We start from the raw sequence: 26,567 nt of genomic DNA, 5'->3' as shown, positions 1-26,567 counted from the left end.
TTTTTGTAATAAATGGTTTTTGACTAATTTTATCAAAATTCTAACTGCTGTTTTTTTTAAAGACAAAAATCAGGTTTCAACGCAAATGGACTGCAGTAGAAATTAGATACAACCAATAAGCCAGATAATCTTCAAAATCGTTAGAATCATCGTAACCAACACCAGACCAGAGGTTTAGATTGCACGTACCTTCCAGGACATTCCATCATTCCGCAAGATTCGAAGTCACCAGGGAACGAGTACACACAACCTCAATTCCAACGGCTATCGGTGTTGTTTGACCGCGCTTGAGGTAGGTCGCGCTGTCAAACCACGTCCAACATCCAGCTGCCAATGTGTCGATGGGAAAAAGCGTCACTTCCACCGCTCTTTCGCACCCTTTTTTCCATGCAATTGCTGGGTATTAGTATTCGCGACCATTTATTTCAATTTCCATGTAACAAAGTGGAAAACTCTTTCTCGTCCCATTCCGTCATAGTCCCATCTCATACTCACCGATACCGTTCGCAATCCATCCGCTGTCACAATGCGTGTTGTTTACCTTTTCCCGTGTGACAGCGAGCAGGGCGCGCGCGGCACGACACGGCAAACCGCATGTGAAGTGACTCTACCGCAACTGACAGCTAATGTTTACGTTTTTTGACCGTGCGCAGAGTGTGCATGTGTGCGTGTTTGTGTTTGCACACGGTTGATCAATTGTTTTTCTACAGGCAATTTGTTGCTACGAATCAGGCGATTTGGATTTTGGAAAGCACGCGCCAATAAGCTGGTGAGCGCCCTTCCCGATCGTGAAAAGTTTTCTGTGTGGATGTGTTTTGTTTTTGATTGAAAGTGTTGCTAACTTTCCCAACCCACCATGTGGGTTTTTGTTGTAGGGGTTTTTTTTGGCAGGACAGGCGAGAGCGACCGAGCGGCTGGCGAAACGTCAAAACGACGGGTTCACCGTTTATCACATTTTATTTTGATTGCCGGATGGAATCGCACCGGAACCGTACCCGCGCACCGAGGAAGAAACGCGAGCAGGCAGCCGGGAGAAAATAGCGACATCTGTGGCGCACCTCCCTCCTCCCCCCATTCCCGACTCCCGGAAAACGCCACGGCGTGGCATCTACTTCTCCCATTCACCCACAAGGATACAGCTACACACATACACAGCCACGAACGCCCGAGACTATCGCCATACGGAGCGAGCAGGGCTGCCATTGGGCGGCCAGCAATCCGGGCCACCTGCTGGAAGCAGTACGGAAACAACCGGCCGGAGAGGGCAAAGAAAGCAGCTTAAAGGAAGGCACCATAACAGACCAGAGCGCCGGACGTAGCATCCGGGTAAGTGGGCAGGAAGTTCGGTGCCGTGCCGGAATCCGTTCTTACACATCTATACTTCTCCTCCACAGGACCCGCGACGAGCCCCCATGTCCACTGACTAAGGAGCACGTTCCGCTATCCGCGCCGGGCAGACATGACGCAGGGCAGACCATGGGAGGGAAAGGAGACACAAAACCGTCACAGCAGCAGTGCGCGACGAAGCGGCGCACCAAGAAGAAGCCAGCAACCGACCAGCAACGGGTAAGGACTAATGGTGCGAGCTCGGAATCGATCCTACCCGGTTCCGGTTCCGTGTTTGGAATCAATTCTGGAGCCAATTTCGATGCTGCAATTGATTCCGATTCCGATTTCGGAGTCGATTCAGGAGCCTATTCCACAGTGAACTCCGGAGCCAATTCCGGAATCAGAATAAGCTCTGAAATCAGAATCGACCCCGGAATCGCAATTTGCTCCGGTAGCGAAATCAGAGTTGATTCCAGAACAGGAATTTGCTCTGGAATAAGAATCAGTTCTTGAATTCAAATAAGAAGTTTCAGAAGCGAAATCAATGCGAAATCAATCAATCCATGATAATGGATTGTTTAAACCAGAGATGTCAAACTGGGGGCCCGCGAACGCTTGAGTTTAAATTTATTCGTAGAAGCATTTCTGCTTCTACAGTACATGTCAGCCAAATCCAAACACCTGCAATATTAGAAGATTTTCAACTTTGCAGATTTCTCTAATGATTGTTAGACCATGCTACGTCATAAAAACTTTGTCGGTGTTTTATCGCACCTTCTCTCAATGCATGTATGCACTAAACAGATTAGCAAATCAGCTTTTTATACTGAACAATATTAGTGAAATTGTAAAATGATAAAAAAAACTCTGTTATATCCTTTTCCATGGATCTTTTTTTTTAGTAACAATTATTTGATTAACTTTTTTTTGTAGAAACTATTTACGTGTCTGCTTCAAATTCTTACAAAACCGCGAATGTCTGGAAGTTTCTTATACCTCTGTTTGGGAACATTTTTATTATTTTATTGTTAAGCAATCAATCGAACCAAAACACAAATTTATTAAAAGAAAGGCATGAAAAAATAACAAAATCATGAATAACTACGTTGATCTACCAACAGGAATTAAAAAAGGAAGCTCCTACATTTTTTGGCATATTGTTTTCGCAAAAGGTCGGAACCCTAGGACTGTGTAGGAACGAGGTCAAGTGTAGAACGAATTGACAAGTAGCCAAAAGTTTTTTTACGAGCAGTTGGAAATCTAAGAGCCCTTTCGATTCAAATTTTATTTGTGATAAAAATGATAAATCGGTCTGATCATCAGAAGAAAATTGTCAATTGGTTTTTGAATATTTCACCAAATGTATTGATGCCACTTGTAATAATAATGGTTTTTAGGGTTTGATGAGTTTTCCAGGGCTTTCTGCTGTCAAAAAGCATCCAAGATGGCCAAACCGATTTTGGCTATTACTTGGTATGAGGACCTCGTTCATACTCAGTCCTTGGTCGGAACCCCTATTTAGGTATGGTTGCATCTTAGAACATTATACTTCTGCAAACCGTTTTAGAAGTCAACTGAAATCAGATGTCAGCACAAACACGTGTTACTTTTGATAGGACGCACAAACAATCTCAAGCTCTCCATGAAGCAGCCTACCAAGACAAATGTGTTAAGATAAACTACAGGTGGGCGTATGCCTATCTTTTTGGTCGCCATAATAAGAATGAGGATTTCGATGGAGATTATCAGGAAGGTAGTAACGGTTGTTTATATGACTTAAGGTCTTATATGACATCTTGCACTCCCCTGCTGTCAAATGAAGTTTTGTACAACTCTGAACTAGACTTGGACAGCATCAAAAGAAAGAATTCACTGTTTCTAACGTACGTAAATGCTGGTCACAATTAATACCAGTTCAAAAATATTAATAATCAAAATTATACTTATATCAACATAAATTCTACTATTCTATATTGGATTAATTCAACGTAGTTATTCATGATCAGTTTTTGGCATTATTTTGGCCTATTTTGCATATAGCAACGTAACTGTTATCCCATAATGAAATAGGAACTGCTAACGATCCGATTTTTGTATCACATAATTTCATTTAAAAACAAGGCTTGGGCCCGTGATACTATTTTCAGTAGCATTTTGGCCCGTGGAGTCAAATGCGAGCGTCCGCATGTGAGGTCCAAAACCGTCGAAGTCATACACAATAATGAAAAAGTCTGCTCCTTTGCGTTCCGGCGTCCACCCGACGTTTACCGAGCCGAACCGAATAGTTGTGTTCGTTAAACATGCGTGCGTAACAGGTAGCAGCAGCTGTACTGCTGTGATACCGAGCGAGACGCATAGGCAACGCATCTAGAGGACATGTGTAGTCGTGAGGAATCTTTTCTGTGTCTCTCTTGCCATGTCCTTGCCTTTAGATCCTGATGAGTGAATCATGCATACCTTTAAAGTACGTTCCTGGTATAAGCCTATCCCTCTTCCGTGAATGGTGAAGATATAATCGTATGTAATCGGCTCTGCATTCGGGCATGGGCGTCATGGGACCTGCATGAAGACCCGTGGGCGTCGTTTGTACGCGGTCATTGCCCGGTTCCGATAATCAGCTTGACATCGCTGGTTTACTAGTAAATTTGGATTCTTATGGAGATGCCGCAAGTGATTCCTATTCCAAAGCTGATTCCGAGCTGATTTCGATTCTGGAACTGATTCCGATTCCGGATCCAATTCCAATTTCAGAACCGATTCCTATTCCGGAACCGATTCCGATTTCGGAACCGATTCCGATTTCGGAACCGATTCCGATTCCGGAGCTGATTGCGATTTCGATTCCGATCTCGGAGCCAATTCCGAATGATTTCTTTTCCCGAACCGATTTCGATTTCGGAACTGATTCCGATTTCGGAACTGATTCCGATTTCAGAGCCCATTTCGATTCTGGTGCTGTGCCGATTCCGATTCCGGAGCTGATTGCGATTCCGATCTGGAAGCCAATTGCGAATCCGAAACTGATTGCTATTCCGGAATCGATTACGGTTTCGATTCTAGAGCCGATTCCGGAAACGATTCCAGAAACTGATTCCGGACCTACTATTCGGAATCGATTCCAGCAATCTTCGGAGCTAGTCGGAATCGATTCCGACGAAATCTTCATTTGTCCCTTTCACTTCTAAGGACGGATACCGTACCAAGCTAATCCCTGTTGTTTTCTTTTTCCCGCGCCGCAACAGCAACCCAAAACGATCCCTTCTGGCGGCGGTGGCTCGAGGCTGGTCCGCGCGTCGTCCGGCGACCGCCAGGAGCAGGAAATGTCGGCCGGTGGCGGTGGAAGCGGCGGCGGCAAGCGCTACCAGACCGCCCGCACCCAGGCGGCCTCACAGCGGCGGGTGCGCCGGCTGGCATCGGATGGGCCGGCCGGCCCGGACGGTGGCGGTGCGGTGCCGCACGAGCTAGCAGCGAACGTGCCGGCGGACATGCGCATCTCGAAGCTGCTGCGCCGGCTGGTGGGCGAAACGAGCGGCGGCCCCCTGTTTGCGGAGCTGTGCGACCGGCTGGAGCTAGTCATACTCGACCCGTCCAACGCGTCCTACGTGCGCAAATCGTTCGACCTGCTGGCGCACACGGTCGCGCAGATACTGGAGGGCGGGCTGCGCGAGTGCCAGGACCGGGTGGCCCAGCTGTTCGGCATGCTGCTGCACGTGCTGGTCGGGGGCGCCGGGCCCGACTGTGGCACGGTGCTGCGCGGCTGGACCGACCGCTACCTGAACCAGTCGAAGCGCATCCGGCGGCCGGCGCTGGTCGCGCTCCGCCAGCTGGTGGTGCTGGACCGGACGGAGCGGGGGCTGGAACCGGTCGCCGAGTGGCTGGTCGGCTACCTGCAGCAGATACTCGAGCAGACGGACGTGCTGGACGTGTTTCTGCTCGTGACGGACGTGATGGTGCGGCTGGCGGACGGGTACGGGCACGCGTTCGCGCCCCATTTCAGCGACATCGTGGACATTGTGGTTGGTTGGCAGCTGGAGAGCACGCAGCCGACCGCGGTAAAGCTGCACTGTGCGCGCGTGCTGCTCGCCTTTCGTCCGTTTTGGTGCGAGCAGCGTGACGTCACGTTTAACCTGCTGGAGCAGTTCAGCGAGGATATTGACGGGCACTGCGGCGACGTGGAGTACGCCGATCGGGCGCAGGCGGACGACGCGAACCGGCTGTTCGGTGCGCTGCTGACCGCGTTCAACAGCGTGTTCAAGTGCCTGCAGGATGCGGCCGGCGATGGAACGTTCCTGCTGCAGCCGGACGAGCTGGCCCGGTTCGACTGCTGCTGCTGCACGATCGTGGCGATCGTGGTGCGGCTGCTCGAGGCACCCCCGACGGGGCTGGCAGTGGCCGCCATTTGTGAGTTCATCATGCTGAAGCTAATGCTGCCCGCGTCCACCCTAACGCCGCTTGGAGAGGACGAACTGCTGGAGATTGTCGGTCGGTTGGTGCAGCATGGAAGCGGCTACAGCGACGAGCAAATTGGGGCTGTGCTGCATCTACTGCTACGATACGCCGACGCTGGCGGCAACACGGAAAGGCAGCACGCACGCGCTCTCGCCCTGCGGCCGCTCATCTTCGCGGAGAGTGGACCGTTCTACGCGTTTCGCTACCGGCAGAGTGCGGCCGTGAAGCGGGCCCTGCTGCTGCTCTACCACCGCATGCTGACGCTCAAGCACGCGGAGGTGCTGCAGGGCGCGTACCGCTCCATCCTGGCCGACATCGACGATGCGCTCGGGAGGCTGCGGGCGGTCGGCAACCGCACACCGTCCCCCGGGACGCTCGTGCGCCTCCAGTACCGCATCCAGTTCAATCTGCTGCTCCTTTCCCCACTCGCCATGGCACGCAGCTCCATCTTCATCACCTGGACGCTCCGGGAGGATCCGGTGCTGCACGTGCTGCTCGAGCGGCTCGCACCGGCCGACGGCCGGCTGTGGGATCGGCGCACGCACGCCCCGCTCCACTACGCCGTGCTGCTGACGGCGTTCCACCACTGCAGCGCGAACAATCACTTCATCTCGTCCAGCGGGCTGCTGCGGCCGGCGGGCCGCACCGTGGTGGAGCGGTTCCGGCGTGACACGAGCGACACGGACGCCCCGCCGGAAAGCCCCACCGCGGACCATTTCGGGCTGGTGCTGCGCTTTCTCGGCACGATACTGCGGCAGTGGGGCACGCGGCAACAGTCGGGCGGCCGGCTGTATGGTGCGGTGCGCGGCACGGAGCTGCTACCGCTGCTGCTCGACTGGTGCGTTGCGATCGTGACGCAGACGACGCGGTACCATGATGTGCTGCACGACTGTGACGACTTCAACCAGCTGCTGGTGCACGTCGGGACGGTGGCGGTCGAGCGGGGCAGCGAAAGTGAAACGATCGGGTTGCGCTGTGCGGACTGTCTCGATGCGGCGTGCCGGTTCGCGAGCCTGCACCCGTCGGCGTACCAGGCGATTGCGGAGGCGTGCTGCGTCCATCTCTGCTCGGTGTACGGCAGCTTGCGGACGCGCTACACGGTCATCTTTTCGAAGCTGCCGCTGCGCCACTCGCTGCGCCAGGTGAACGAGTTTACCGGGGTGAACCGGCGCCGCTGGGAGCAGATCGGGGAGCTGAAGAACGGGCTTTATCATCAGGGCGGCTATGCGCTGCAGCATTCCGCCACGCTGCGCATGGCCGATCTGCGCACACTGTTCAACCGGATCGCGTTCAGCCGGGATGGATCGGAGTACGCGGGGGGCTACCTGCACGAGCTGCTGACCCGCTCGTTCAACCAGCCGTCCCAGTACGGCGAGATGGCACTGCGCGATCTGCGCTGCCTCATCCCGTGGGCCCAGTGGGAGGCGGCCCAGCTCTGCGTCAACCAGAAGCTGCGCACGCCGTTCGGCAAACCGCAGAGCACGTTCCTGCGCATCGAGTCGATCGTGAAGCAGTGCGCCCGTATACTGGCGCTGACCGACCGGTTCCCGGTGCGCGACATACGCACCTCGATCGCGAACCAGCGGCACGCCCGCATCCTGCTCGGCTTTCTCGAGGCGCTGGAAAAGTCGATCTACAACGCGGCGGAGGGCACGGCGTACGCGCTGCCGGCGCCCGAGAAGCCCGCCCGCACCTTCTTCCGCGTGAACCAGTCGACGTGCGCGGAGTGGTTTACGCGCATCCGCACGGCGGTGGATCTGGTCGCGCTGCACTGCATGGAGCCGGAGATGGTGATACGGTACTCGGAGGCGGTGCTGCGCGAGCTGGTGGCAGCCGGCAAGACGGGCGACCCGATCTTCGAGCACATGCTGATGTCGCTGGTGTGGGCGCTGGTGCGCAACTGGGAGTCGGACGCACTGTACGGCGTGTACGTGTGGAGCAAGCGGCTGACCGGGCGCAAGTACTCGTGGATCCGGATGGCGGCGGAGGAAGCGTCCGGGCATCGGGAGACGGCGGCGAGCGGGTTCCGAAGCATACTGGCCGACCCGGGCAGCGCGGGGATGGACCGGCACATACGCGATTTCATCGTGGACCAGACGATCCTGTCGCTGCTGTTTACCGGGGACTATCGGCAGCTGTACGAGTTTCTGCTGGCGGAGGAAAGCAGCGGGACGCCGCGGGCCACCATCCCGCTGATAACGGTGACGGCCGCCCAGATCCGGTCGATCATACGGTACGAGGAGACGCACGACGTGAGCGTGATCGACATCAGCCAGTGGGAGCTGGTGGACGTCGGCACCAACATCCCGAACGACTTCTCCTGCCACAAGGCGATCTGCGCGGTCGAGAACAGCCTGTCGGGGATTATACTGCAGGAGCAGATCGAGCAGCGGCAGCGCATGATCGACGCGAGCACCGAGCTGATCCAGTGCTACCTGCAGGAGTGCCTGCTGACCCGATGCCGCGAGTACCTGTTCCAGCTGACCATCACCAACCACATCCTGTACAAGATCGCGCAGCGCATCCGGGCGCCGGACGCAACGGCGGCCGCCGGTGAGGCGGCCGGTGCCACCGCATCCGCCACTGCGGACGGTGGCGGCGGACTCGGCTCGCTCAATGTGGAGAAGTTTTACGGCACGCTGACGCTGATGCGGCTGCTCGCGTGGTCCGAGTTCCTGCTCGCCGATGCCGATGCGGGCGAACAGCAGCAAAACATCGACCTGCGCCTCGATATGGTGTCGATCGGGCGCAAGGAGAAAAACTACGCCCTGTGCCGCCGGGAGCTCGAGAAGTACTACCACAAATCGAACCTGATCGGGCGACTTGGGGCCGCAGGCGACGAACCACCCAAGCAGCAGCGGCTCACGCTCGAGCAGGTGGCGGCCGCGCTGACCGCCCGCAGCGCTGGGGCGGCCGTGTGGGACGAAAACCTGTCCCGGGCGGTGTACGAGCACTGCAAGTGGCTGCACTGCCAGCCGGGCAAGCGGCTGGAGGCGATCAACTTTGCCGCCTGCGCGACGGCCGCCATCGATGGGGTGCTGCGGGAGCGGCGCGGCACGGAGCCGCGGCTGGCCGAGCGCGTTGGCCGCTTCCTGCTCACCATCAGCGACTGGATGGCGGGCGAGGCGGGCGAACCGACGGCGAACGAGCTGGCGAGCGTGCGGCGGCTCGGGCAGCTGCTGCCGGCGGTCGGGGCGAAACCGCTCGCCGCCGACCACGCCCACATGTTCCGGGCGTCGGACCGGCTGATCGGGACGCTGCTGCAGGGCGCGGTGGACCGGTGTCCGTCGCTCGCGAAAGCTTGGTTCGCCCTCGGCTCGTGGCTGTACCGATGGGGCAAGCGGCTGGTGGAGCACAGCGCGGCGGACGGTTCGCCTTCGAGTTCGCCTGTGCGTATCAGCGTGGACCAGGTGGCGGGCATAGTGGCCGGGCCGGCCGTTTCGCTTGCCGACTGTGAGCGCATCGTGGAGATACTGAACGAGCACGAGCCGGCCCGAATGATGGCCGGGCCGGATGGAGGTGAAGGCGACGAACCCGACGAGCTGGAGCTGGACAGCTCGGCTACGATCGGGTCGATCGGGCTGCTGGACGCGCTGCACCGGGCGATGCCGGGGCTGGAGCGGAACGTGCCGCCCGACCGGCTGCACGCGATCATCGACATCTGGCGCAGCAACCATCGGGCGGTGTACGGGCACTACGAGGCGGCGGCCGAAGCCTACTTCCGCTTTCTGCAGCTCTCGTCCGGCCGGAACGAGGCGGTGGAGGAGGAGGGCGTGGACAGCGAGCGGGCCCGGTCGGTCACCGTCACGCTGCGGCTGCTGCGCCTGATCGTGAAGCACGCGCTCGGGCTGAAGGAGGTGCTCGAGGAGGGTCTGGCGACGACGCCGAGCGAACCGTGGCGCGTCATCACGCCGCAGCTCTTCTCCCGCCTGGCGCACCACGAGCCGTACGTGCGGCGGCGCGTCTCCGAGCTGCTGTGCCGGGTGGCGAAGGATGCCCCGCACCTCATCATCTTCCCGGCGGTGGTCGGCTCGGTGCAGGAGGAGCCGAGCCAGCTCGCCGTGGTGGACGTGCTGCGTGATGGCGTGGAGGAAGTTTCCAACCGGCTGGAAGGAGAGGGCGAGAGCGCGCAGTCGGCGCAGGACGGTGGTGCCGGGCTGAGCTTTTGCTTCAACGCGCTGCTCGACATACTGTCGCGCGAAATCCCCGACACGGTCAAGCAGGTGCAGACGCTCGTGCACGAGCTGCGCCGCATCTCGCTGCTGTGGGAGGAGCTGTGGGTGGTGTCGCTGCAGCAGATCTACGCCGACTACACCAAGCGGATACCGACGTTCGAGGCCGAGTACCGGCGCCTCTACGCATCGGGCCAACTGACCGACCAGCGGCGCGCCCTGCTCGCCGAAAAGCATCGCCTGCTGCTCCGGCCGCTCCTGTTCGTGCTGGAGCAGCTGTACGGCATAACGTCGCGCCCGGCCGAAACCAATCACGAGCGCCACTTCCAGGAGCGCTACCACCGGTACATCCGCAACATGCTCGCCAAGCTGCGCGAGCCGGCCGACTTTAGCCGGCCGATCGAGGGCTGGAACCGGTTTCGCACGCTCTACGCCCAGCTGCAGCAGCGCAGCCAGAAGCGCTTCTCCTTCTTCCTGCGGCTGGCCGACGTCAGCCCGAACCTGCTGCGCCTGTCCAACACGGCGATCGCGATGCCCGGCATCGACACGACGCTCGCCGGCAGCCGGCAGCCGATCCTGATCCGCACCGTCGACAACAACATCCAGATACTGCCGACCAAGACGCGCCCGAAAAAGCTCACCTTCTGCGGGAACGATGGGCGCCGGTTCGGCTACCTGTCCAAGGGGCTGGAGGATCTGCACCTGGACGAGCGCATCATGCAGTTCCTGTCGATCGCGAACCTGATGATGACGAAATCGATCGACTGCAATGGCAACGTGACGCACTACCGGGCGGAGCACTACTCGGTCATACCGCTCGGCCCGCGGTCCGGCCTGATTACCTGGGTCGACCATACCGTGCCCATCTTTTCGCTCTACAAGAAGTGGCAGCAGCGCGAAGCGCTGCAGAAGAAGGAGGGCAAGGGTGCCGGGAGCAGTGCGACGCTGCGCCCATCGGAGCTGTTCTACAAGTAAGTGGCTCCGGCGGAGATTGGAACTATCCAAAACAGACTAATTTTTCCAACAAATGTTTGTGTTGTGTTTTAGCAAACTGACGCCCCTGCTGCAGAGCCACGGGCTGAAGGCGAACGCGAGCCGGCGCGAGTGGCCGCTGCCGGTGCTGAAGCAGGTGCTGGCCGAGCTGCAGCAGGAAACGCCCCGCGACCTGCTGGCGAAGGAGCTGTGGTGCCACAGTGCGACCGCGTCCAGCTGGCGGCAGGTCATCCGCAGCTACTCGCTGTCGCTCGCGGTGATGAGCGTGATCGGGTACATCATTGGGCTGGGCGACCGGCACCTGGACAACGTGCTGGTCAAGCTGGCGACCGGCGAGATCGTGCACATCGACTACAACGTCTGCTTCGAAAAGGGCAAAACGCTGCGCGTGCCGGAAAAGGTGCCGTTCCGCATGACGCCCAACCTGGAGGAGGCGCTCGGCATGACCGGCATCGAGGTGAGTGTCTTGATCTGATAACAGTTCCCAGTAATTCTGAGAACTCCTTTGATACTTTATGGAAATCTAAAGTGTTTTTTTTATTAAAATGGGAAACATATCAAATTATCGTTTTGAGTCGAACAGTTGCGCTATCATTTTAAGGTCCCAAACCATCAAACTCCAATAATTTCCTAACGGTTGAAGTTTCAAAACAAAAAAAATACAAGTGTTGAAATATACTAGAACAGTGAGTGCCGCTCATCAGTGTGCAAACATCCTGTATATGGGGGCTATGCCAATTAAGTGTTGAGAATAACGCCCGTAGAGATTTAACACTCTGGGCGCTGTGTGGATCCATTTTTTCACTTTCCTTCGCTGTGATTGGTCTCTCAACAACTCTCAGCAGAGCGTATTGCAGCGGGAAGAAAGAGAGAGCGCATATTGCAGAAGCGGCATCGTCTCTGAAGATCAGAAAGAGAGTGGACGATCGTAAGCCAATGAAACGCTCTCACCTCTCTCTTGTCTTGTACTGTGTTTTCTGCAGAACGCTATTGCAAAATACCAGCGCCCAGAGTGTTAAGAATGGGTGGAGGTGTATCAGGAAATCAGTTGCTAACTTGCATGTGGATTGATACGATTTTTAAACCTAATATGATTTGAAGACTTTTATAGCCAGATCAACACCATTAGCCACCTGAACTACATTTAAACAACATCTATGGTGACTGGTAATGATCTGCCATTGGTTGCTTAGACTATGCTCGACTATGCATCTCCTTCTTATCTCCTTTGCCTCTTTTAAAGCAGCTCAATTGATGTTGCTGAAATTGAAATTTGAGAGATTTTTACCACAAAAAAAGTTATTTTTACACATTTCTTGTATCACTGGAATTGGAAATCAGAAACAAACATGGGTGACAAGTTGTCGAAATCGTACAACTGTGAAGGGATTAAACTGTGACCACCAACGGAGCTCCTAGTCCAAAATCAAGCTCAAAGTCGCAGCTGAATATTATGACCTGTTCAGCTGTCGTGAGCAGTACCAGGGCCAAACCACAACCAGACAACGTTAGATACCGCTGATAGATACCGAGACCGTAATATATTGCGTCCTTAGCAAGGTCGAGAAACAAATGCCTCGTATTAGGACTGCAAATGGTAGCACGACCTCACTGAGACACAAGCCTCTGGAGTCTGTAGCAAAAATGGGATAGTTAATGAGGCCGACAAAACTGAGTGTAGACAAATTACGGATCTTGGAAAAGAAATGGGACCTTTGTTAAGGGTATATAGTGGATACAGAACAGGAAGAATAACAGACAGTTGATTTAGCGTTAACACAACTACAAGAAAGTTCTCCAGGATTATGACATGAACTATTAGATGTTACAAAGTACAATACAAAAGCAATACAACACAGATACTTTCAATCTTATTGAGTTCTTCCTGATCTTCAAATTCTTCCTGCGATTACATATGTGATATCGTATGACCTCATTGAAACACAAGGCTGGAGTCTGTAGCAACAATGGGATAGTTAATGGAACTCAGAAACTGAATCCGACAAATCATGGATCTTGTATAGCAAATGGGACCTTTGTTAAGGGTATATAGTGGATACCGGACAGGAAGAACAACAGACAGAGAATTGAAGACAGACGTTAGAAAACCACAGAAAGATCTCCGGGATTAAGACTTGAACTAGTAGCGCTAAGTACTTCTAATCCTATTGAGTACTTCGTGCTCTTCAAATTGCCGAAGTGGCCATCCTCCTCGTAGTGGCATATGTTCCCAAAGATCCGTTGTAGAGCCTTTGTGTTGAAGATGTGTAAATGGAAGCATCCATTGACACTTCTAGAACGATCTGTTCATGGTAGCTTACTAGCAGCCAGTCACAAACCATCTGTCCAAGCGAACGGTTGTGTTGAAGAATCTTGAAACTCGAGACTTCCTAAGTGTTTTAAGAAGAGGTACCGATATTCCTTTACTTTGCAACCATGCCAGTATCTACACAGTGTAAAAAACGACAGCAAAATGCGTCAGCGAGATGATTTTTTTAATCGATTCTTATATTTGCTAAACTTATACTGCTAAACAAAATAGGACTGTTAGGAAAGGTGCTGCCAGCAAATTGTGTTTGCTGTACAATTCAGTACATTCGTTCCCCCCCAAAAAAAGACTACATTAGTTTGGAAATTCAAACCTCATCGAGCCTGTTGCGAGAGCTTTACTGTCCGACGAAAGGATCCGCCAAAAACATAACCAAAACCACCACTAAAGCTTGGTCACATTCATCACCACCTCTTGTGGGGCTTGGGTCGGCGGCACCTCCGCTCCCGGTGGCTGATGGTGGCCCGGCGGTTCCGACGTTTCGTTCGGCGCACCACCGCTCGTCGCCGTCATTTCGCACCGCAGCAGTCGCTCGATGCGCGCCTGATCGTACAGGTTGAAGTTGTTGATGATGATGTTACCGGCAATGATGTGCGTGGGCTTGGGCGAAGCTGCCCGCGTGTCCGGCGGTACGACGGTGGCCGTGTGCGCCTCGGGGGAGAGTTGTGCCATTGCAGGCAGCTCCTCGCTGCTCAGCGATACGCGTATGGTCGCACTCGCCGTAATGTCGGTGAGCTGCTGGGACAGCAGCACCAGCGACTCGTAGCGTCCCGGCTCAACCGGCGGCAGTACCGGCGGCGCGATGGTCGACACGCTCGCCAAGCTGCTGTGGGCGGTGAGCGTAGATGGGACGGGGCCGGCCGGCCCGACCGCATCGTGCGAGCAGCCGGTGGTGAGGTGGTGGTCCGGGCACGATTTGGCCGCCGGCAGCTCGAACGAAGGGGCAGCACCGTTGGCGGCCGCCGGTGGGACCACCGGTTTGTGGCAGGTCAGCAGCTGCTTGAAGGCGTACCGGAAGTGCGTATTCTTCCAGGCGTAGATGATGGGATTCATCATGGAGTTGGCCATCGCGAGCGAAAACGCCGCCTTGTAGAGGGTCGGCGAGCTGTCCTCGACGAACGCGAAGATTTGCGTCAGCACCACCACGAAGTACGGTATCCAGCAGAAGGTAAAGCAGCCCATGATGAGTAGCACCACCTGTGGAGAAGGGGGTTCAATTATCACTAGAGATGGGCAACTCTGTTTCAGATTCATGAATCGGAATGAATCTTTGAAATGAATGAATCTGAATCTAAAAGATTACAATTCTTGAACCTTCAAAAATTATTAAATCCATACAGATTCCTGAGTCTCCATAGATTCGTGTATCCAAAAAAAATCCATGAATTCCTCTGATTATTCTTGAATTTCTGAAGATCATCATGAAATTCATAAATCTGTATAATCTATTGAGCCTAGAGATTCATGAACCGCATAAAACACATCCATCTTCTGCGACGGTGCAGTCGTCTACTCGCACGACTTAACAACAATCTTTGGAGATTTGGATGAGTAAAGACTCATCGCTGAAGATACATTGAATGAATCTCAACGAAAGATGTTGCTCATGAAGAGCACACACTAATCACCAACGTTGCCAAACGCGTTGGATGGCTCTGCCAGCTCACCTGCACCGACTTCCAGTCGCTGGAGGAACGCTCCGACGCGCCGCCGTGAGCGCGCAGCTGCTTCGCGTGCTTGGACGCCTCCCGCCAGATGCGCCAGTAGACGACGAACAGGCACAGCCAGACGACGGAAAAGATGGGCGTGATGACGCCGGCCACATACCACGGATGCAGCAGCTCGTCGAACTCACACTCCTGGGCCGTCTCCCACTTGTTCCAGATCAGCGGGATGGTGGCGATCGAGATCGCCAGACACCAGCCGAACCCAAGGATCGTCAGTGCAGTACGCTTGGTCATCAACCTGCCGGGAAAAAGAGCGCACTGTGAGCGAATGCCCCACTTCACGAACAAAAAGAAAAAAACCCCCCCAATAAACCCAACTCCAACCGGGCTTACCGCGTGTAGTGCAGCGGGTAGCAGATCGCAATGTACCGATCCACCGCGATCGCGATCAGATTCCAGATCGACACGCTGCACGCAATGATCAGCACGAAGAAGCGCAGCAGACAGAGGTGCTTCTGGCGCCCGAGATCGACGCCCATGTAGAAGGCGAGATGGTACGGCAGCGTCAGCCCGACGAAGATGTCCGAGATGGCGAGCGACAGCACGAACAGGTTGGAGATGAGCCACTGCAGCCGCCGGTAGTACCAGACGGCAATGATCGTCAGGATGTTGCCGCTAAAGATGCACACCATCAGGATGCCGTCGATCGCGATCCAGATGACCAGATCCTTGTGGATTTCGTTCACCCGGTCGACGAACGGGATGATGCTGCTGCTGCTGCTGCTGCTCGACGACGCTGCATCAGCGGTCGTCGCCATCTGTGCGACTGTGCGAATTTGGCGGTATTTGATTGTGCGGGTTTGTTTGTGATTGTAGCTGAAGCGGTTCACCAAAAATCTCACTCAACACTTCAAAATTCTCTACTTCTCCAGGAAGTTTAGCCAATAACAACAAAAAACCAACCACTATCTTTCTGGAGACTCCATTGTTTGTGGTTGTGGTTTTGTGGTAGCCGATGTCTTGCACACAATTCCCCAAAATTCTCCAAAAAACACTCTGAACGCACAAAACTAGCTTCCCCTGAACACCGAACAAAAAAAAGAACAAACACCAAGCACACCAAGAACACTTTTTTGGGGAGGCGGCCTCTGTGATGATATATGGTGGAGTCCTCCTCAACTCATCGCGGCTTCCGGGAACACTTCAACAAACACTGCTCGAAACGCCCGCCTAGCCACAGAACGGCAAGAGCTGCGCGCTCGCGAGCAACCGTGCAACCGTCGTACGTTACCGACAGCCTGCTACTGGTGCGCGCTTCCTTTTGCAAATCCGACCCAACACGCGGCGCTGTAGTGCGCTGACGAATTTCCCTGCCGCTCCAAACCGCTCCATCCCGCTCTCCATACTGTCCAAACGGTGACCCCGCGTATACGCGAGATATATGCGCGCATGGTGACGTCGTACGGTAAACAGTGGAGCAGCGCGGCCCAACGCTCCCAGACAGATGCCCCTTCCACCCCATTTGAGGTACTGTACCGTACATTGATGGGTGGACGAGAGCGGCGAACAGCGTGTTCGTGTTTAGGCTCGTGTGGGACAAAACTGGGCGCCTTCAGCTTTCAACCAAGAAGAGGACCTATAGACAATTCAAACTCAATGCGATGATATCCTGAATGTGTGAGGAGTTCTTCGCGTACCCTGGAGAAGGCTCCGAAGATGAAGTTGAGAGACCCAAGCAAAAAAAAAACTCGCACCCCTTTGAATCAAACAGCGTTCGATTCTGGCAGCGATCAAATTCTCGAAACAGCGCATCAAAAAAGAGTTTGGAGCGTACTCTAATGATGAGGAGCTGTCGGCAGACAGATCCGGCAGAGCAGTCGGGGGTCGGATGACTGTCAGATTTACCGTGACGGTGTACTCCGGACTAAACTGCAGAACTGCTAACACCGCACCCGCGCCTGCCACCGTTTCCCGCGCAGTGCCTAATTGAAGCACCACGGCCGAAAACCGGTTCAATTCGTCACTATTCGCAGGTGTTCTCCGTCTGCTCTCCGCTCCACTCTCCGTTGAGAAAGATGATGACCGTCGGCCTTTGTGCGTTTCGTTCGCAGCGCCCGCAGGAGTACTTGAGTGTGTAGGAGCCGCACGCTTTTTTTCCCCCCCCCCGCTGTCGTATCGATTTGTGTGTACGTATTGTTGGGTAGTTGTTGCTGTAGTTGAACAAACAAAAACAATATCTCTTCAGCGGTCACTATATGCAAGCCTTCAAGAGTAGATCTCGGACACCCCGTATGGACCTGCGTGTGGACACAGGGGCTGAAAAGAGAAGCAACACCAACAACAAAAAAACGCATACCGAGCGTGAGGGATCATCAGGTTAATTGTAAGATACACAACGGCCGGCACCAGAAGCAAGCAAAGGAAAGGTGAAATAGGAATAGATAGAAGGGGTAGGGGAGGGGGTTTGTTGTGACAGAGAGGGGGCCCACGCATGGCAGAGCATTGCCACCGAAGGCCACCGAAGAGAAAACTCGTGCCGCCTCGTGTTTCTACTGTTTGTTCTTCCTTCCCGTATGTACCTTGCCTCCAATGCTTCTGGCGACTCCATACGATTTATTCTGTCACACTCTCTTGCACAGTGTGTGTGTGTGTTATTACACCATCTTCTCCCTTGGGAACGCATAACCGCCCGAAAGTATGCAATCTAATTGCGTCTTTTGCTTAAAAGCGGGATATTTGTCAAACTTTTTTTCTCACGCTCTCCTAGAATGCGTACCCAAAATCATAGTTGATTCATTTTCTTTTTGCGTCAACTCCCACCCGCCCCCGCCTCCTCGTCAATCTGTCTTTGGTAATATATAGCTCGCTCGCTAAATAAAAAAAAAAACGATAACAAATGCACAACTCATCGTTTATCGGGACCTCGCGGGGTTGTGAGTCGTCGGTAAGATCCGTGCGAATGTTTCAGGTGCGTATCACCACCCAGCACGTCATCGTTTGGTTTTTGTTGTTGTTGTCCTGGTGCCGTAGTATTAGTACCCCCCATGTCCCAGATCTGTAAAATGCGCCGTGGTTGCTCTAATGAATAATCGATTGAGTGCTGTGGCGGGTATGAGGGGGGGGGGATGGTGCGTTTGTCGGTAAAGAGACAATTAAGGTACTAGATTTAGCGATAACAAACTGGGCAAGATAAGTCACTTCGCCCAACACCGGCGCTCCCCCACTGAGGATTCGGGCGGCAGCGTGGGCTAGATAAAACTTTCGCCAGCTGACGTGACTGGGGAAGGGAGGGAGATCCTCGCAAAAAAGGGGGACTGACGGCGTTTGCGGATTTTTATTTCCTCTAGTCTCTCTCTCTCTCTCCCTCAGCTTTCTATTTGCCTCCGGGGTGGGGTTGGGAGCTTAATAAAAGTGTCTACACCGCGGGGGAGGACACTGTGGTTCGTGATATGTTGCTTTGGTGGATAAAAAAAAAACTTGGAGAATGTATTCAATCAGAGAAAATGTCCAGACATTTAGACTGGTTGTGAAAGATATTCTCAGAAAAGCAATAAGAAGAAACTAAACAATTTATTTAACACGCTTCCGTAGACCAGAAAAGCTTCATGATATGACTTGGTAATGCTTTATATTGCAATTTTGCTCTTTGCAATTCGGCTGGTCCCGTGGTAGAGCCGTACAACGCAGGACCTTATCGCATCGTACGGATCCAGGTTCAAATCTTGTCCGGATCAAGCTAGGTTGCTTTTTTTTACAGTCTGGCATATTTTATTCTGAACTCGATTTGATTCGAGCCGAGAAAATGAACTCCAAAGTGAACTTTTCCATACAAATGAACACACAAAATTCAAGAAGACGTCGAGACGACTCGATTGCAATATTAGATTACGCCTGAGAGACTTCAAACAGAGCCCCGCCTCGACTCCTTTTTAGCCGCGAAGGTTATTTAAGACACTACATAGATATTCTACAACGATTTGTCTTATAATCTGATAAAAAAGAGCATACTTGCTGTACTGTTTGCCTTAATTGATGCATTCATGCTTTGTTTGTGACATTTGACAGATTTTAAAAAAAGGCGTCACCACATCCTATTCAGCCAAGAGTGAATTAAAAGCTGTAAAATGATCAACAAAAATACACATTTTCCGTTAAACATTGCCAGGGTTTCGAGTAGTATCTTCTGCTCGAAATCGTATGCAGGTTTAAATAGGTGTTATGTTTTATTCACATACATCTTTTTTTTCTTCTGTGCTATTCGTGGAAATGGTTACTCTATGTTTACACCTGATATTACATGTCAACTTTTGCAGTTCATTAAATCTTCCAAAATTGGGAAAGCATTTGTATTATGTTAAATTCTTTCCAAACAATTATTAACTACTTAACTTAAAGTCAATAATTTTGGAATACACAGTTTCAGATATTAGGTTAAATTTTGTAATCAAAGCAATTGACTTACAGCCAAAAATTGATGCCATAGAGATAAAAATTGTTGCGCACTGTCGAAAAATTTCTGCTTTGGAGGCAAAAATGGTGACACACTGTCAAAAATGGGCGCCTTAGAGACAAAAATGGGTGAATTAGACCCAACATTTATCGGCAAGGACTGTAATTTGCACATATTGTTAGTATTGTTAGTATAGTAGGTGTCGTCAATACATTACGTAACAGTAGCTACGTAAAAAACAAGATTCCATTTGCAAAAAGTGTGTTTCAAACCCAATCAACAATAATGGGTTCTAATTCTTAAAGCAAATTTAACACTTTGCGATGGCGGTACGTAATTTATGGACAATTGCTTGCCGTTCGCTTATTTAGCATTCGCATCGAAGTAAATTGTTTGTTCAATTTTTTTGGAACATTGTAATCAACCTTTCAAAGCTAAAATCCCAAATCCTTTTCGTTTCTCCAGGGTACATTCCGGCTGGCGTGCGAGCACGTGCTGAAATCGCTCAAGAAGGGACGGGAGACGCTGCTCACCCTGCTGGAAGCGTTCGTGTACGATCCGCTGGTGGACTGGGCGGTGGGCGAGGAGATCGGCAGCGGCCTGCCGATGACGGCCACCGACATTACCGTCTCGACGGCGGCGGCCGCCTCGCACGCACCGGGCAGCGTGGCCACGACGCGCTCGATCAGCCAGGCGAAGAAGCAGCTCGACCGGGAGGTGACGCGCGACACGCTCGCGGTCCGCTTTGCCGAGTGCCGCACCGACTGGTACCAGAACCGGGACGAGCTGCTGCAGCACCTGCTCTGCCTGCAGAAGCTGGTGCGCGAGCTGGGCGAGGTGCGGCGCGAGACGGCCGAGTCGGAGCGGCTGCGCAGCCTCTACTCCCAGATGCTGCAGCTGATCGGTGAGGTCGGCTACCTGGACACCGCATTCGGCAGCCATCCGCTGGCGAGCCTGGCCCAGCGGCTCGAGATGCGCGCCCAGCTGCAGGAGGTGTACGGGGCGCAGCGGACCCAGCTGGCCCAGCAGGCGGACCGGCTGGCGCAGCAGCTCGCCCAGTACGAGCGGGTCCGCCGGGCGGTCGGTACGCCCGAGCTGGAGGGCTTGCGCGAGGAGCTGGCCCAACTGCCCGCCGCCCAGCTCGAGCCCCCGGACGGAGACGAGACGGAGCAGCTGCTCGTTGCCTTTCTGCCCCGGGACGATGCGGACTACCAGGCGTACGCCCGTGCCCGGATGGAGCTGAGCGAGCTGCAGCGGCGCGGTGGACCGATCGCGCAACGCATCCTGCAGCTGCTCGAGCAGTACCGTGGCGGGGAGGAGGAGGAGGAGGTGCCACCGGCGGCACACCCACTGCACCGGTACGCCGACTGGTATCGGCGGTTGGCAGACGAGGGCGCCGACCCGCCGGCAGCACTCGAAACCGCCCAGCAGATTGTGCGCGAGCACCAGCAACTGCTCGAAAAGACGGAGCGAGAAAAGGGAGAGAAGCAATCGGTCGATCCACCACCACCACCTCCCGGACCGTCGTTCGAGCGCATTGTCGAGCTCAATCGGACCCTGCTCGAAGCGGAACGTGCTCTGCTCGATGGGGGCGTCGCCCTGCAACTACCCGCCCTGACCCGACTGCTCGACCGGCTGGTGGAAGAGTGCGGTAGCAGCCCGGCCGGGCTGCAGCAAACGGCGACCGAGTACGGGCAGCTTCGAGCGTTCCACGACAAGCTGCTGCCGCTGTACGGGGGAGGCACTGCCACCGCGTCCGAGATGGAGGACGACCCTTGCGTACTGCAGCTGCACGAGCAGTTCGAGCAGCTGGTGCTGAACGTCGAGCACTGTCTGCGGCAGGGGCAGTGGGACGGCACGCGGTACAACATAGTGCGCGAGGCGCACCGGATGGCCTGCATGCTGGCGAACAGCTGGACCGAGCTGATCGTGGACGAGCTGCCCGAGGCGCTCGTGCTGCCGTTCGACGAGCTGCTGCACGGTCTGCCGACCGCCGACTGGCCCGGGACGACTGGAACGGTGGAGCCGACCGGTGGAAGCGCCGAGCTGCTCGACCAGGCAGCACTACTCGGTGTAAGTGTAAGAGCAAGGGTATCTACAGCGCCTACCACAACTATATGGACAGTTGTTTTTGGCGATTTGCGGAAAATCCGTAAGAGATAGGTAAAAACAGTGAATGTATGCGTTGTGCAGAATACTATTTCACATCGTCGTATATATATATTTTTTTAATTTTAAAAACATTCTTACATGACTTAATTAAGAAAAAATCAAATTTATGGTCGTACTATATCCAGTGCTGCAAAATGCCACTGTCAAAGTCATAAAAAAATCTGACTCAAACCAAATCCATGTCAGCGTTACGTACTCAATTGTGATAGTCAGAGGTGATACTCAAAACGATTTGTGTGACCAATGCATGCTTCGTGACATTTTTACGACCATCGCTTGATCAGTCACTATGTCAAGACTTTTTATCAATTCTGCAAAATGTCACTGTCATAGTCATGACAAATTCCGACTGAAACAAAATCATTTCAGGGTCACGAGCTCTACTGTGATGATCAGAGGTGAGACTCAAATTGTTGGTGCGACCATCACATGCTTGGTGACATTGTGTGCAACGAACTCTTGGTCAGTCTTGCTCATGACATTTTATGTAGGTGATCATCACCTCATAGTCATGGGAGGTATGCGGTGCGTGCGAGTGGTTCCAAGAAATCAAAATGAGCATGTTTTCTCGCTCTGCTTGCCCCGACAGACAATCGAAACAGACAGAGCGAGAAGGAATGCTCATTTTGTTGCTTGGGATCACCACGCCAAGTATATTCCAAGAAGGTCGTGATTATCACCAACAGAAAATGTCGTGACCAAATGAGTGACCAAGAGCTGGGTGCTAAACAAAATTTCACCAAGCTTGTGATTGATCCACCAACTGTTTGAGTCTCACCTCTAATCATCGCAGCTGTGTACGTGATCTGATTTGAGCTTCGTTTCAGTCATGACTGTTGGTGACACTGTTCATAGCCGGAAAAAGTCATGAGTATGCTTGCCCCGGCATTAAGCTAAGCTTGTCAGTCAAAGTATCGGGTTTGACTCAAGCACTCGCACGTCGCATTCGTCATGTCATGACGCACTTTCATTGAGTATCAGCAATGAGCATCAAGCTACCACGGATATGTCCATTGTCTTCGTTGGTAAAAATCTCGTGATGATCATGACATTTTGCAGCACTGACTGTAATTATAAAGACACTTCGAAAAACAGGTTTTTTGTGCTAACTTACGCATTTAAAAATCGTTCAAAAATATAAATAACATATTCTAGAAAGGCCCCATTTATTTTTTCGAAGATGTAACAAAGTATTCTGCACAACTCATACATTCACTGTTTTAACCTATCTCTTACGGATTTGCTGCAAATCGCGAAAATCGACTGTACATATAGTTGTGGTAGGCGCTGTATAAAAACAAAACAAAACAAAAACAGAACATTAACTACCTTTTAATTAACATTGTAGGTGTGGCACTACGAGCATCCGGAAGCGGCAACGAAACAGCTCGCCCCCCTGATTGCCACCCTGCTACAAGTGGCCAAATTTCAAAGCATGTACGAGCTGCGCAACGTACCACCGTACCACCGGCAGACGGCCGGCCCGCAGCCGCCCGACTGTGCTGCCCCGGTGAAGCGCTTCATCCAGCGGTACGTTCGGCTGCGGCTGGCCGGGCGTGCCCCACTCGCAGTACTACCACTGTGCGCTCAGCAGCAGCACCACGACCCCCCGGACCATCAGCCCCCGCCCGCAAACGATCCCGACTGGCTGCGCAACCTTACCGAAGCGGTACAGACACTCACGGCCCTTCTGCCCCCACTCGACACGGCCCTGCGGCAGCTCAATCGCACCACGGAAGCGCTGCGCAACCGGCTCGCCTGGGCGTCGGCGGCCCATCCACCCCTCTGCCCGCTCGAGCTGCCGGTCGCGTTCGAGCAGCGCACCGGGCACGGGGCCGAGCGGTGCGCCCGCTGGCGCCAGTCGCTTGCGATCGCGCACCAGCACGGCGAAGCCGTCCTGCGCTACCACCAGCCCCTGCACGGCCGGCTCGCCACCGACCTAACCGCCCAGCTCGACCGGTGGCAGAAGACGCTCGCCGGGTACACGCTGCGCGGGCCCTCGTTCGTGTCGCCCACCGAGGAGGCGCTGGTCGAGCTGCTCGACCCGGAGGGCGTCATCGACCCGACCTGGATCAGCAACGTGCGCGCCCTGATCGACGAGCTGACCGACCAGGTGCTGACCAAGCTCGCCCGCCTCGAGCAGGACGAGCGCACGGTGCGGGCGGCCCTGCCCGCCGCCGCCAGCCGGCTGCTCGGGCTGGTGCGCGCCCACGACGCCATCGTCGGCGACATCCGGGCGCTGCTGCGCACCCAGCTGCGCATCGGCGGGTCGGCCGCGCTGCGCGACTACCTCCAGCGCTACCGGCGCTTTCTCGAGCTGCTGCAGGCGCTGCACGACGCGCTGCCGACGCTCGATGGGGGGGCCGCTGCCGAGGCGGCGGGCGCAATGGTGGACGAACTGCTCGCCGGGCTGCACGACGTGTTCGGGCAGCTGTTCCAGTTCGACCAGCCACCGGACGACTGTGGCGAGCTGGTGGCGGTGGTGGAGGAGGAAGCGGAGCACGAAAAGGACGACGCAGTCGAGGATGAGGAGGAGCAGGAGGAGGAGGAGGAGGAGGAGGAGGAGGACGTGAGCGGCACGGATGCGGGCGGTGATGCTTCCTCGTCCGTGCTGGCACCGCACGAACCACCGCTGCCACCGGTCGATCGCAGTACGTGTTGGAAAATGCAAAAACCCTGCCCCAACAAAACACACACGCACACACTTACTTATTTTTGTCTCTTTCGTTTTGCAGAGGAGCTGAAGCAAAAGGAGCAGAAGGAGCAGAAGCGCAACGCGTACGCCGTCTCGGTCTGGCGGCGCATCCGCATGAAGCTGGAGGGGCGCGACCCGGACCCGGGGCGGCGGTGCGGCGTCTCCGACCAGGTCGGCTGGATGATCGACGAGGCGATGGATCCGAACAATCTGGCCGTGCTGTACGAGGGCTGGACGCCGTGGGTGTAAACAACAGCAAACAAAAATGGCGCAACCGATGGAGGCGCCTGGTTGCGTTTTCGCTTTTTGTTTTTTTTTTTTTGTTGTCAACAAAGGGCGAGGGCGTGTACGTGCTTGAAATATTTAGACACAATCAACGCACACACACACACACACACACATACAAACGCTGTCGAAGGAATCAGGTGTATAGAGTGTAAGGTGTAGGGGTTAAGGAAGCTCCTCGGGCAAATGCGATTTAAGTTTAAACAGACAGAGAGAGAAAGAGAGAGAGAGATTGAGAGAGACAGAAAATGTTGCTATTACTCGCTGTATTGGATGGAGTGTTTGTTTTTTTAAATAGTTTTTTTTTTTCATTTTCTCCAATTTCTTAGTGTTTTAAGCTTTACAGTGAGCGTGTAAATTTACAACCATAGCTACAGTGTGTGTACAGTAAGAAGGTATAGTAGTGGAGGAAAAGAAAACAAAAAAAATGTAGGAACAGTGTGTGTGTGTGTGCGTGTTTAGAAGGAGGATAGTTTTTGTAGGCCAGTTTTTTTGTTTTTAATTTTTTTCCCCCACTCGTGTGTAAAGGGAACCATCTTTTTTTTTTTTTAATTTGTAAGTTTGTATCTTTTTTTTGCTATCTCTATTGTAGACTTTTTTTTATAGACCGTGTAGCAAAAGCAAACGTTATTGTGTTGTTATTGTAATTTCGCTGTGCGCTTGTTTAATTGCTTTCAGAGTTTTTAGATGTCTTATTGCGTTTGGGGTGCATTGGTTCAAGCAAAAAGCAAAAAAAAGTGTAAATTAAAGCGTTGTACCTCTTACCATCATGTACCCCTACCGGGTGCAGTTGCGGGAAGAAATGCGGTTAAATAAAATTGAATTAAAATGCGATGATTAAAAATTTGCTGATTTTTGTTGTTGTTGTTGTAGTACCGAATCGAGTTCTTTTTCTTTTAAGGAAATAAGCACAGTGAAGTTCACATGACGTGAAGCCTCCGCCGGTAATGAGTCCCGGTAGGAGCCGGGGTTGTCATCAAGCCGAATAGCTCTCGGTGAGTTAAATCGTTTATTAATTTTTTGTTACAAGGTTTCGAATCATGTAACGGACTACTAGATCCGCTCGGTGAAATGTTTCAAATGGTTCGGTGTTTATCAAGTTGCTATGGAGGATTGCAGGCATATGGGGGGGGGGGGGATATTTTGAACGGTCAGAAGAATTGTGCCAAGCAGCTTTGTAGCGTTATGAAAAATTAAGTTCACTTCTTGCACCAAGTCCTACGCTGTATCGAATTGTATCGGTTCCATACCCGGACCAGGTCCAAGTATCGTTGCGAATCCGGAACATTTCCAGATACTGTTTGTGCATATAAATGAAATCGGGAGCTATTTGTGTATCAGTATGGATTTATGATTGGTTCCAGGACCGGTATGATTTCAGTTTCAGTTCCAGTTCCTTTATGGGTTTACTTTCAGTTAAAGGACTGATAGGGATTCATGAGTAGTTCCAGGACCGGTATGGGTTCGGTATCAGTGCCAGGTCCGGTATGGATTCAGTATCAGTTCCAGAACCGGTATGGGCTCATGATAGGTTCCAGGACCTGTATGGGTTAATGATAGGTTCCAGGGCATGTAAGCTTTAATGATTGGTTCTAGAACCTTTATGGGTTCATACTTGGTTCCAGGACCGGTATTGGTTCATTATCAGTTCCAGGACCGGTATTGGTTCAGGATCAGTTCCAGGTCTTTTATGGGTTTAATTTCAGCTCCAGGACTGGTATGGATTCATGAGTAGCTCCAGGACTGGTATGGATTCATAAGTAGCTCCAGGACCGGAATGGGTTCATGCTTGGTTCCAGGACTGGTATGGGTTCAGTATGAGTTCCAGTTCCTTTATGGGTTTACTTTCAGTTGCAGGACTGATATGGATTCATGAGTAGTTCCAGGACCGGTATGAGTTCATGATAGGTTCCAGGACCGCTAAAGATTCATGGTCGGTATGGGTTCATAATTAGTTCCAGAACCGGTATGGGTTCATTGCAGGTTCCAGAACATGTATGAGTTAATAGTTCTTGAACCGATATGA

General features: G+C 53.3%; 2 protein-coding genes across 2 annotated transcripts; one reads left to right on the top strand and one right to left on the bottom strand.

The window, feature by feature from the left end:
- Positions 1-236: 236 nt before the first annotated feature.
- On the top strand, positions 237-25,385 carry LOC120906388 (serine/threonine-protein kinase Smg1-like). Its single transcript, XM_040318001.1, has 9 exons — positions 237-292; positions 711-769; positions 876-1,326; positions 1,395-1,566; positions 4,572-10,921; positions 10,998-11,400; positions 19,855-21,462; positions 22,910-24,212; positions 24,297-25,385. The coding sequence occupies exons 4-9, from the start codon at positions 1,477-1,479 to the stop codon at positions 24,503-24,505; spliced, it is 9,963 nt and encodes a 3,320-aa protein (XP_040173935.1). The 5' UTR covers positions 237-292; positions 711-769; positions 876-1,326; positions 1,395-1,476; the 3' UTR covers positions 24,506-25,385.
- On the bottom strand, positions 13,431-16,227 carry LOC120906391 (adenosine receptor A2b-like). The gene is made up of 3 exons (XM_040318015.1): positions 15,333-16,227; positions 14,940-15,237; positions 13,431-14,469 (listed from the first exon to the last, which is right to left on the bottom strand). Exons 1-3 carry the CDS (start codon positions 15,755-15,757, stop codon positions 13,657-13,659), a joined length of 1,536 nt encoding a protein of 511 aa, XP_040173949.1. The 5' UTR covers positions 15,758-16,227; the 3' UTR covers positions 13,431-13,656.
- Positions 25,386-26,567: the final 1,182 nt, after the last annotated feature.

Source organism: Anopheles arabiensis, chromosome X (assembly GCF_016920715.1).
Source record: "Anopheles arabiensis isolate DONGOLA chromosome X, AaraD3, whole genome shotgun sequence".
NCBI classification, from domain to species: Eukaryota; Metazoa; Arthropoda; class Insecta; order Diptera; family Culicidae; genus Anopheles; species Anopheles arabiensis.
This window is presented reverse-complemented; position numbering and strand designations above follow the sequence as displayed.